Source organism: Salarias fasciatus, chromosome 8 (genome assembly GCF_902148845.1).
Source record: "Salarias fasciatus chromosome 8, fSalaFa1.1, whole genome shotgun sequence".
NCBI lineage: Eukaryota > Metazoa > Chordata > Actinopteri > Blenniiformes > Blenniidae > Salarias > Salarias fasciatus.
The window spans coordinates 7886966-7899925 of NC_043752.1; the positions used below are offsets into that span (position 1 = coordinate 7886966).

The following is a 12960-nucleotide window of genomic DNA, read 5'->3' on the forward strand; positions in this document are numbered from 1 at the left end:
GGTTTAGTGCAACACACTGTAATCATGGAGAAGTCGCACTGTCCTCATTTCCCATGCAAAGGCTGAATACCAGTCCAAGCTGCCTGCAAATGGCAGGTGTGCCAGATCTTAAGTGCTTCCATTAGTGGTTTTCGTTTCTGAGGGACCGCTGACACCAGAACGTCACACTTTTCAGTCACTTTTGTGTTGAAGTAAAAAAAAAAAAAAAAAAAAAAAAAAAAATGTTACGAACATTAAGGACACCATCATTCATCCATTTCAGTTTGGGAAGACACTCATAGTACAGCTGACACACTTCCTTTTGAGTTTACTAAGATGTGTCTTCTTGTCCAGGCAACATTTTAAATGTGGATGAATTAGATTACTATTTTTACAAATCTCATGAACTCCACATTTGCTCTACAACATATACTAAATAAACATCCACCTTCACAACTGTGCCTTTTTTAAATACTCTTTTATACACTGTAAATTTCCCGGCCTGTTTGCATTAGTTTCTGACTTTTTAGTAATGTTTTAACTTTTTTGTAGATGTTTTGCTGCAATCACCTTCTAAATTAGCCAAACCTTTTCATAAAAACTGTAACATGTCCCAATTTTCATATCTGTTGCACTGTGTATATTTTATTTTGAAGAAAATATGAGTTTTTGAAGAGAGAATTCTGCTCTTTGGTAAGCGGAAATTTTAAACACGTTACTGTCGATGGTGTTACAACCTGTGGAAACACTTTCATGCAAATTTGATTGAAATTATAAAAGCTGAAGAGTAGATTAATGTACATTTAAAGGAAAAAAATCAAAATTTTGATTGTGAATGTTCAAATGTCATGATATGGAAAAAAGATCAGAAACTGCTGTTTAATTAATTTATTTCAAATGACTTAATAAGGTACAAAAGAACACAATACCAGGTGTTTTGGTTGTAATACCTGTTTTAACCCATTGAGTTGAACAATGACTATTTTTTTTTGGAACACAACAGAAGAAGTTAAAAACTGGGCTTGCAGAGCGGCTTTGATCACAGACTGTCATTTTCTGGAGGTCATGAATTTCACAGTCGATCCCTTTATAAATCTTTTGGTCTCTAGCTTCATACGATGCTAATTACCTCCGATACTGAAAACACCCCTGAAATCATCATTGTACCATCTGAGCCACAATGCAACACAAAGACACTGAGCCTGATCCAGCAATGGATATTTGTAGAAATGCAGGTGGAGAGAGGACACACACGCACGTACACACACTGTGAACACAATGAGGATGTGAATTTACACACACTGCCAACTTAAGGATGGTTTCTTTAGTGGACATGGAGCATCAGGCGTGTTTCACACCTGACTTCTGTTCGTCATGCATTTCAGAAGAAGGGACAAAAGTCATTCCCTCACCTGGCCCCCCGTGACTTTTATTTGACGCCTTGATTGTGAGGTGCTTTCTGTGCGTCGCTCATTTTGGACAATGTGATCTTTTGACATCTTCCACATTGTACTCGCATCACCCGAAAACACAGCTTCACATGATTCACAAAACTGTCCCAATCACAGTTCCAATCAAAGACTCAGGATTTGCCCCCAAAGCAAACATTTTTTTCAACTTTAACTTTGCATATGCAACTGAACTGGAGAAACTGAAAGGTACCTAATCATGTGGCATCATTCCAAGCAAATAAGTAGAATTCGTAATAAAATAAAGTACGCTGCAGTCACGTGAGTCAGAATCCATAACGTGCTCCATGTGTCCTTCAAATGATCAAAACACTGTTAAATAGTCGCCAGCGGATTTATTCCGTCTCCGTCTGAGGTTGATTAACGAAGTTGTTCGCTCAGTCCGTCCATCGTTCCGTCTGTCCTCGTGTTGGGACGGGAATCCCAAGCCGGTCCCAGGAACAGGAAGCATCTGGGTGGAGGAGGAGGAGGAGGCGATCACTCAAGCTTTCGCCGCCGACTCCTCTGCTGATAGATCTGCTCGGTGAATGGTCTGCAAATACAGAAGAACAAACAGGTAATGGGACAATAAATCAGTGTCCGGAGCGTCGTACCAGTCCGTGCCAGGAGCGCGTGGGTCTGCTCAGCCAACCCTGTGTTTCCTCAGGCTTTTCCAGTCTGCTGCAAACAAATGTGCAAACAGTTCGGCGCTGCTAATCTCTCATATAGAGGAAACAGCTGCGGCAGCAGCGGCACCTCCGTTCCAGGAATGTCACCGAGGGATGTTGAAAATAAGAGCCCTGATAGGCCAGACAGCTTCTCTAATGACAGGTGACCTGGCGACACATGTTGGAAAAGCAAAGCAGGTGAGAGAAGTATCATAAAAACTGAGATGGGGAACGAGATGGTGGTAAGACGATACCGTATTTACTGGACTATATGTGCATCTGTCAAAAAACTATCAAGCATATCATTCTGCATTTTTTTGTTTTTTGTTTTTGTTTTGGAAGCACTTCCTTGTGCTGAGCTGTAAGATTAGTGTTGAAATAAGTCGAAAAAGTATAAAAATGTGACTGATTGTCCAGAAAAATACAGTTTTGCTGTGATTTTATCGATGTCATGGCAACTAGTTAAGTTCTGGATGAATTCTGACTCAAAACTAAGATTTTTTTCTAAAAACAATTATGCTAATTTATTTGGGATGGTGCAACTGTACTTATAACATTTTTAATTGTATATTACTGCAACTTTGAAAAAAATATCAAATTTTGAGAGACGACTGAATCAATAAAATGTTAAACAGAGAAATGACAGGGAATACATGCATCAGCGGTATGCAAGGTCTGTTCCTCTTACTCTGTCTGACAGTTTTCTCCATCTGTCTCATCTGTTTCATGCTTGACATTAACGACCTGCTTCCGTTCTGAGCTACTTTCCATGTGGCGCTTTGTTTTCTGACGTCCGTGGCGGAGGCACATCTGGTGCGTCTGGGATCGGGATCGATGTGCTGGGAACTGACTCCATGTTTGAAAAGTGAAATCCAAGCATGATTAAATGTCAATGTATTTTGTTGTTACTGTCTCGATTTCTCTTATGTAATCGATAACTTGAGATTACCTATTGCCCTGACCGCGTTGTTTTAAAGGCTAAATATAACCAAACGGTAACCATGTGACGCCGATGTGTGCTTAATTTTATAAACCTGACACAAATTGTGACCCAGATTTTCTTTTTTCCCTCCACTTCTATCCAAATGATAACTTTATGATTCTAACAAGGTTGTAACCGCGGCAACAAGAAAGTGGCACTTAATATTTCACAACTCAATCAGACAGCAGCCGCATGATGCAAACAAACTATTGTCCCATTGTCTTACATCAGACACTGAATTCAGCAATAAAAAGCCACATCAGCAACAGCGGATATAAATAGATTCGTCCTCAGAACAGAGACGGCTCTGTTTGAAGCTCGGTGTCTGCTCTGACCGGCGTGTCTCACAGGACATCAGGAGCGAAAAAAAAAAAAGCTGCAGGGTGTCGCCTGGACTCTCCCGGCATCTCTTTTCTTTCACCGCATGGTTCCAGCCTCCACCACCACCACCAGCACCAGCACCACCATCATCCCTGCCACCGTGCGAGGTCACATCCCCGCAGCGCACACTTCACCTAAATGGGATCATTGAGAATCTCAGCCAGAGGGGAGGGATAAATATAGCGGGCGAAACTGATCCCGGTGGCAGCGTGAGGTAAAATCTGGCACCTGCCTTCTCTTCATTGACACAAAGGCGGTTCGGCGTTGGCGACGGGTACACCTGCACTCACAGCCACAGCTTGTGCTAAAAAGAGGCCTTTGACGGTAAAGCAGGCCTGTAACTCTAGCAATGCTATCATTCAGTTCCCTCCACTGCTTCAGGTGACTTTCTATTGTGATTTTTTTCTTTTTTTTTCTTTTTTACACGAAGGACAAGTGAGGTCGCTCTGCAAGGCTGAACCTTAGAAAGATCCCTGCATCCTTCTCGCTGGACTAATTCAAGGACACTTTAGACATATGAACAGGGGCAGATGGAAAGTTGAACGTGCAACCTTCCAACTGAAAGAATCTACTGAAAACATCCAGTTCCTTAGAGGAAAAAATGGAAATAACAGAAATGCTGAAAATTGCACTTAGCATGCCCAGCCATGAGTAGGTATATGTTTTTATGGTAACTCACCTGCAGAAAATCTAGTTACTGCAGCTGTGCTGCTTCATTTGTTGCATTTGCATTTCAGAAAAGTTGCGTTTTCTTCCGTTTCCTTGGAGACGGAGTCAGGGTGTTTTCAAAAGTTGCGCTTTCAGTGGGTCCTGTGAACGGACACCCACAAGGCAGAGAAAGTTTTCACATGAAAATGTTGTGTAAACCCCCAGAGAGCACTGCTGTCTGCTATCAGAGCACTTATGAGGCGTACAGACGACTGAACCAAGAGGTTAAAAAAAAAAGAAAGAAACAGAGTTATAGAAAAAAAACGGCCAGATTTGGGTCCAAATGGAATGGTTTAGAAAGAAACGGACAATATTTGAAAGTGACTCAACAAGGATAAAAATGTTTTCTGGTGTTGCTTGACTATTTCTCATTTCTGGACTTGTCCGTCAACGGTTTCGATCATTTGCCTTTGCGTCACTGTTTCTGGAGCACCTCGGTCCTCACTCATGCGCTGAACAGCTGGCGATACGTGACGTATTTCGAAACGCGAGCCATGACCACCTTTACTGACACCTCAACTCCTGCCGGGAAGATAACAGAGCGGCGAGCGCACAGCGATGCTCAGCACAGAGGCACGAAGGCACCGATGAGTAAAGTACAGCAGCTGTTTTGAGGCCCAGCTCAGCCTCGTCTGCCACTTGGTTACACGGTCGTAGATCATTGGGGTTTTTTTCTTCCATGCATTTGTGTTTGTGATTTTACGCACTGACATTCAGAACTAGGTCACGATGACGAGTCTCCGAGGCCTCGTCATCCCAAAGGCGTTCAAAGACAGACCAGGTAGGGAGGGTTTGACCACCGAGGTTCACCGTGTTCACCCTCTCGGCCAGTCTCACTTATGTCTCTTTTTTTGAGAAGAACTAATGAATGTTCTGGTGAATTAATGCAGATGACAGCTGAGAGGAGAGCGGCGGCGGTGGCGGCAGGAGCGTTATGTCACGGCGTATGAGGGGGGCCAATCTAACGGAGCACTCAAGACTGATGAACAGCTAACTGGTTGAGTGACGTGTTCCAGTTCTACCTGTCTGCTGACCTGCTTGCAGCTGTGCGTGGGCCACAGATGGAAAGTAGACGAGCTCTGGATTCAGAATTAATTACTGTTTGAAACAATTGGAGAAAGTTGACAAGAAGAGTCCATGAAGACTGTAAAACCTTTGTTCTACCATTTATCCGCTGATGTAAATGCCTTTTGTACAGTTTAAAGTTACAATGAATGCAATGCAGCTGTTCTGTGTTCTCGAGAGCGCTTGCTTCCATGGAGGCCGGGTCAGGGAGTTTTTGTAAAGTACCACCTAGGGAACCGTTTTTTTCAAAAAGTTGAACTTTTTGAACTTTTACGTTGCGTAAACGGGAACCCTAAACACAACGGAAGTTTCAAGTATCTGTTCAAAAATGCCGCTTTGAAAAACGTCTGTTCTTAGTATTTGTAGGCTACAGAAGGATAAAGTTGTTTATTTATTGACAGGTTTCAGAAAAAGGCCTCATTTATTTGCTATAATAATATAACAGGTGGGATATTAATCATTGTTCTACTCACACAGTCTTCTTTTTTTCATACTTGTACAACAGCAAATATTACCCTGAAGCATCAGTTGTTCACTGAACGTTGACATTATCGTCGGTCCAGCTGCATTATTTATTATCCTTGTCAATGCAGAACGACACCGCCGCTCACCTTGAGTCCTTACGCTGTGATATTTATCTAATGCCGAGAGGAAGCTTCAAGAAGGTTCACCGCCTACATAAAACTCTGACTGTATTTTTATTTATTTATTTATTTATTTTTCCCCGACAGATGGAAGTAGAAATTTTATAAGAGTTATTCTATGCGGAGCAGATTGATGCACTTGAAGAAAGATTGAGTTGAATCATCTCGCAACTGCTGTTTCATTTCAGCTTCACAGAAGTGGAAAAAACGAGATGGATTTACCCCTCAAAACTTATGGCCACCTTGTAGGCCACTGCCACGATGGAGGTCAGGACGAGACCAATGGGACTGGCGCCACTGGGAAAAACAAAAACAACAACAACAACAAAAAAGATTTAAAGCACAATGTTCAATGAGTGCTGCATATGTTAAACCACTGAGTGCCTCCTCCAGGCGAGGCTGTCTCTCTCTAAAACATTTAAATTGTGCAATTAGAGGACCATAGAGGCCGAGAGACACATCGAGCAGAACAAAAGGCGGCGGTCCTTCAGATTTAATACAAAGTGTGGGGGATTTCTTTTTTTTTTGATTATTACCAAAAAAAAAAAAAAAAAAAAGAAACACAAAGGAAATTAAATGAGCCTCTATTAGCATCGCTGAGGAAGAGTAGGGTTCAATTTTTAAACAAGCAATGTGAGCGGGTGCAGAAAGAATTAAGTGAAAAACAGCTTAGCTGTAGAGAAAGGAGAAAACACACTGACCCACATATACCTGCTCAAAAAGTGGCACAGGCAAAGATTTACTGAAATACTGCACTGGACATAATGGGTGAGTTCTGACAGTACCAGACTACGAGTCCTGTCTTGTGGCGCGGCGTTGTCAACAAGTGTAACAAGCATCCGATCATTACAGCGTATCAATGCAGCGCAGCTCTGCCAGATGCATCGCAAACAACCCAAGTGCCTGGCTGAATGCTCTTCCCACACAGCCATGAATTAAGCTTAGAATTGCAAACTTTGCCGTCTAGCCGGGGATGGGCGTATTAGCATATCCGTGAAGGCACAGTGTGTGGAAACTCCGAGCGAGTTGCTGATGAGGCTTATACAACTGTTCACCCTGACCTAGTTAAAGAGACGGCAACAGAAGCAGCGGGATGAAGGAGTGACCGTGAAAGGGTCCAGTTAAATTTGGCTCCTTCCTGGACTTATTTAAGGCGATGTTCGCCACAGAGGATATTGCAGTGGATATGAGCCCTCTGCATGTCTCCCCGAGGTCCAGGAACTCATTCTGGACTGAAATAAAAGGGAGTTGGAAGGGGAAACAGTTGTGCTTTGGGTAGTTTGCTTTGTGCTCTGTACAAACTGTTGCTTTTATCTCAAGATTCTAAGATAAAAATCGAAAACAAGTTGGGAATTTTTACAATGTAAATCAGCTCATGCGTTCACAGATAAACCAACAGAGTGACCCACCCAAATCCTGCCATGTGAACACACATCCAACCTGTCAGAGAAAGCACGAGTGTCTGTTGAGATGACCTTACCGTCTCCCACTGTGAACTTTCACTTTAGTTGTGTTTGACTTCCTTTAAACTCCGGCAGCAGCCACGCAGCTCTTCCTCAACAAGATTCAGTGCGTTGCCATTCTCTGCGGCACCTCAAGGGATCGCCAGTGTTTCCTGTTTCAGGTTTTATTAAGTTAAATGATGGATAGCATGAATTACAAAGCGCGACTTACTCCAGTTTCTCTGCAGGCCATCATCAGACGAGGAACCCGATATATGATGTTTAATAACTGAGAATCAGCAATGCTTTCTTTTTTTTTTTTTTTTTTAAATCTTTTTCAGTGTTGGAACACCGAATCCATACGTCTTGACTTTGTAGCTCTTGCTGTTAACGACTGTCTCTCCAATGGATTCCCGGCTTTTGTCCACGCCGGCTTCAAGGAGGTCCAAGAATGATTGGGACACACGATGAGTCAGAGGACCTTGCTTAGTGTCCCCTTTTTCTTGTTGACCCATATTGCAGGCCGTCATAATTACCAACGACAAACGGTCAGACGGTCGGCTGACTCTCTTGTGCCGCATTCAAGTGTTGCCTCCGCGCACACGAGACACACGGTGCTCCAGTTTTCTCCTTTTATCTTCCTATTCTGAGTAAAAACTCATTCAACGGGAAACACAGGCGGCGCATTCTCTCATTCGCTCTTAAAATGGGATTGATGATGATGATGGTCGTGCTCCGGGTAACACGTGCCCGTTTGCCACAAGGTAGCGTGCGCTGATTAAAAAGTGTAAATGACCAATGGCATCTTAATAATCATGTTGTTTTCCAAACAGTCCATCTGTCAGTCTTGTTATTTCAATCTGTATGGAAATCTGTCTGTGGACATGAATATATTTTCTTTATGAGTCAGGCTGCAGAAGTCTGATGTGACAATACGTGCCGATTGCTCCTTGAACAGATATTTGTCTACTTTTTAAGCACAACATTGATTTGCAATTTATATCATATTTTTCTGTCGATGCTTTCCTGCCTCAGGATTCACTAAATTTACATAAATATGTCAAATCAGACACATGAAATGGGACAGTCTGAGGCCTGAAACACATTTACATTTGTGATACTCCCACACGGAAAGACCTTGTTTATATATTCAGCAAGAATATGTAGGTCAAACACTTTGCTTAGTGGCTCCCTCCCTGATTTGAATTGGTAATGATTTAAAGGACTGAACATTAAAGAACCTCGAAATGGACATTCTGTGAAAGGTACAAACAATCGCAATCGATGATCAACTTAAACTCTGCTTGTTCTTTACAACATTTTGGACAAACTGTATAACTCAGTAATAATGAACATTTCAAAATAAGGAACAGAATCAAATGTGCAATCCTCCAATCGATTAGCGTATCAAAGATATTGAGGTCATCCAACAAATAAAAGTGAATGGCCCTCTAAAATTGGTTCAACCGGAAAACTTTTGATGACCAAAATCAAAAGAAATAATCATGAGGAAACTATGAATCGCTGCACAGCTTTAATTGATGAACCCCTCAGTGGTAGTCCGAACCAGAAAACAGAAAATTGTCTGACAACAGGATTCATCAAGCGGGGACTTATTTAGAGTTGAAACACAGGTAACTAAAAAGGAAAGGTAAGATAAGTTCAAGCAAGGAATCTTTATTGTTTTAATTGAAAGTAAATCAAGAGAGACTCAAAAAACCCATCTATTAAAAGTGTTGTGATTGATGGAGGACGAGTTTCCACAGGTTCACCTCAGGCCGGCCGCGGGTTATGTGTGTACTTCAGACTTAATGTTTCTTCAATTTTCAGGTTCTGAATGCAGTATTGTCTTGAGGTGATTTTGTAACCTGGCGTGATGAAGGTCTCCTTGGTCTGAATTTTAAGAAAAAAATTGAGGACCTTGACATGGATTTTATAAGAGCAGATTAAAGAAGACGTGTTGCGGACAAATAAAAGTGTGTACTGACTGCCTTCCGCTCCAAAAGTTGCTGAAAGTTGACAGGGAAAGCATTGTGAAGGTCTGGAGTCCTTGTTGATATTAATTTTAGATTCATGGGATTGACTGAAATGAGCCCCGTCCACATCAGCTCAGAACTGGAAGATTTGCTGCAAAAAGTAAAAAAAAAAAAAATAAACTGACTGGAAAAAAATGAGCTGAATTTTGAAATATAGTCAATCTTTAGTTGAAAACCCCCAATCCCATCAATTTCAATTGGTTTATGGTTAAAAAAGGAAAAAAAAAAATCAAAATCTAATAATATACAGGCTTTCTATTTGGATTTTTTGCATTTTTCAAATGTAACCTATGAGGTACAATGCTTCTCAGTCAAGAGTGGCTTAAATATAACCATCTGCATATAAAATAGCATTGCTCTCCAGCAAGAAAAAAACATTTCTGGCTCTGGCATGGGTACTTTTGAGTTTGTTTTTTTTTTCTATTTAAATCATTTCAAAACATTGAGCGAAAGGTTAGAGTCCAAAAAAATAATGAAATAAAGATATCCCGTCTTCTGTGTTTCATCGTTTGAAATAAGAAAAACCCATGATGGTTTCGTACCATCTTAGCACAATGTTGCCCTCAGGTAATGAACTGAAATCGAAAAACGTCGATGATTGATTCATTATTACAAACTCTCAAGCTCTCAATAAACGACATGCTGTTTTTTTTTTAACCATCTAAAATAAAAATTCATGAACATGTAACGCAATGATATCAACCCATAAAGAAAGAGAACTAACACAAATTTAGGAAAAATGTTATTGTTAATATCAGAAGTTACTAAGTTTTCATTTAACATCATTTTAAAAGGAGGCCTTGAACAGAAACAGAGGTACATGACCTATTTCAGCACGATGTTACAAAATTGACACTTTTTTTTATGATGAGGCACGTGACCCTGTCCTCACCAAATTGCCCATTTTATCCTCATTATCATTTCGTAAGCTCACCTCGTTTCATTTGAAATTGAATGACGGACTTTGCAGCCCCAGAAGTGGGTTAATAACATACAGCCAGAGACGGTTTGTACACACAAAGTGAGCGCGCACGAGTGGGTGGGTGATGGAAAACTCACAAATAAAGAAAAAAATGAACACACAGATGAAGAAAAACAGAGAGAAAAGGCCGGGGGGGATATTTACAATGGAACAGCGTCTGAAATCAAGGCACATCATTTCTAACCGTTGGGGGTGGGCGGACGACACCCCGGACTCTCTTACCTGAAACTCAAAGGAGAAAATCCAGGCCTTAACCTTCCTGTAATAATTCTTTTGGAATGTCCTCGCACTGACAGTTTCAACCTGAAGGCGTTTCTAACGCAGAGCGGCGGTATAGAATCAGGCGTTTGCCCTTGTGTATTGTGTGCGATTGAGTGGCAGAGCAAAACTTTCCCACGCAACGACCTAGTTTTGAGAAAATCAAACTCACCCAGAAACATCCCCATTGTATTGTCATATCAATTTTCAGATGGCAAAAAATGAAAAATTCATTTCAGATTGAAGCGTCGGTGAAAAATGATTCATATCTGATACATAAGAACTCTTAAAGTTTGATACTTATGCACCTGACGAGGATTGGAAGTGGAAGACGGTGGCTTCACTTGGTTTTAACCGACGTATTAAAGGTACGATATACTGGATATGCGATCCAGATGACGGTGCCGTAAATGTGCACTTTATTGAAGAAGCGCCATTAAATTCAGGAGTGAACAGCACACTCTAAAAATTCTGGTTGCGGTCCCGGAATTCCATGCAGGAAACTAGCTCGCAGTTCACCACTGCAGTCAGCTGGGCTCACGCCTGGAGCTAACATTTGCACCGTGACTGCCCATCGTTCTGCCAAACTCCTCGCTGTGACCACAAATACACAACCAGAAAATAAGCATGGCATGAGTTTCATGCGATTTCACGACCGCTCTTGTCACGCCCCTCAGCGTTTCTGGGACGAACTGCTTCGTGGCACATACAAGCAGAACTTCCAGGGGTGAAGGAAGTGTGTCGACGCTACACACTGCTCTGTGCGTTTTGCAGACACAGTAGAATACCGAGGCCTTAAGAACCACTCAATACACCATCATGTGGTGCAAAATGGGATTACACTCTTGCTTCTCCTGTGTCTAATTTTCAAGTGTTTCAAGTCAGTGTAATATTTATTGTGTTTACATATTTTTACATTTCAAAAATATTCCATGGTCAGTTCCTCGCGTTTCCTGTTGGAAGCTGGACAGAATCTAAACATCTTTCCTGGTGAACACATTTTGTCAGAACTGCACCAAAGCAAATAGAAAACAAATAAAAAGCTCAAAATGTCTGTGATACAGATTTGTGTTCCAGCCCACATGCTTTCAACGGATCAGGCTATTTGAGTGGTTGCTGTTTGTCTCATCTGGAGAGCAGGAACCACCTCCACCTCTTTGTTGGCAAAGTAGGCCACTGTCAGATGTGGGAAAGAACTACATTCATTTAAGGAACCGAGTTCTGTGTTTGTGTTTGGAACTTTACATATGCAGTAGAAAAGTAGGGTGGCAACACTGAAAAGTGATGAAAATCTTATCATGTATCTAATTATTTATATATTGTGACCGAAATGGTCATTTGACTAACCTTGAAAGAAATTAGGTCGATGGGGAGCAGAGAACTGGGCACGGTCATGCGGATAGCTTCAAAATCGTTATGAAAACACTAAAGCTGTATTTAAAAGCTACAATAACATCTATCCATTTAGTCCTAGTAGCAGGGACAGCCCAACTTAGACACACTTGAACGCACTGTAATTAACATACATGGCCAATGTCAATGGAAGCGGTGAAAAATGGGTTCAAGAGATGATGGAAAATAGAAGAGAGGGACAGACAACAAAAGAATAGTGGGTGATAGTTGGATATGAAAAAAAAAAAGGCACAAAATCTTGTGTAAACATGGCCTTAGTCAAATTGAAGGTACCACATATGAAAGTCCTGGTCTTAGTCCGATCCTTTCTCACAACTCCCCTGCTGACAGCCACTACCCCTCTTTACTGGCCTCATTGTACTCACAGTTATTTAATCAGAATTATGAAGTTTCTCAGACATTGTCATTAATCTTACAGTCCTGCTCGAGTAGGCTAATCTGCCAAAATTACCTTCGATACTCTTGTGTCATGGATTTATTGAGACTGAGGAAACAAATAATAATGGTATGATTAATGAGAAAACACACAAATTAACTGAGGTACTTAAAAACTGGAAGTATTTTTACACTTAATTGAGTAGACAAGTCCTGGTTGACTATCGTGTCCCCGAGTCTGCATCACGCATTCAGAAACAAAACAGAAAAAGTATATTTACAGTCCTTCGTCTGTCGTACACAGTATAGAGAAAAAAAGAAGAGCATATCAATGGCATCGCAGTCAATGTAGGCCAAGGCCAACAAACTTCATGTATCGTGACTGAACTGTGACTACAAAGAGACATAAATGCACAATAGTACTGAAGAAAAACCTGCGAGTCTTTGTGGGAAAAAGGTTCAAAGCTGAGCCTCTTTCTGAGGAGCTCCTGGTCGATTGAGGATCACGTTTTCCACATAAGTGCAGAATATGCTTTCGATTGGCTGGACTGTCTACATCTATATGAAACAAGCAAAAAT

At 41.4% G+C, this 12960-nt stretch overlaps 1 protein-coding gene across 2 annotated transcripts in view; it reads right to left on the bottom strand.

Annotated features, from left to right (window-relative positions):
• Positions 1-862: 862 nt before the first annotated feature.
• The window catches only part of pemt (phosphatidylethanolamine N-methyltransferase), a 54983-nt gene continuing 42885 nt past the window's right edge, over positions 863-12960 (bottom strand). The window contains exons 6-7 of one of the 2 annotated variants that reach the window (XM_030098134.1): positions 6098-6172; positions 863-1980 (exon numbers count right to left, since the gene is read on the bottom strand). In XM_030098134.1, the coding sequence (XP_029953994.1) occupies positions 1926-1980; positions 6098-6172 (130 nt within the window). In that variant the 3' untranslated portion in view covers positions 863-1925. The remainder of the gene's footprint in view (positions 1981-6097; positions 6173-12960) is intronic. The other variant, XM_030098135.1, reaches the window with a different exon arrangement.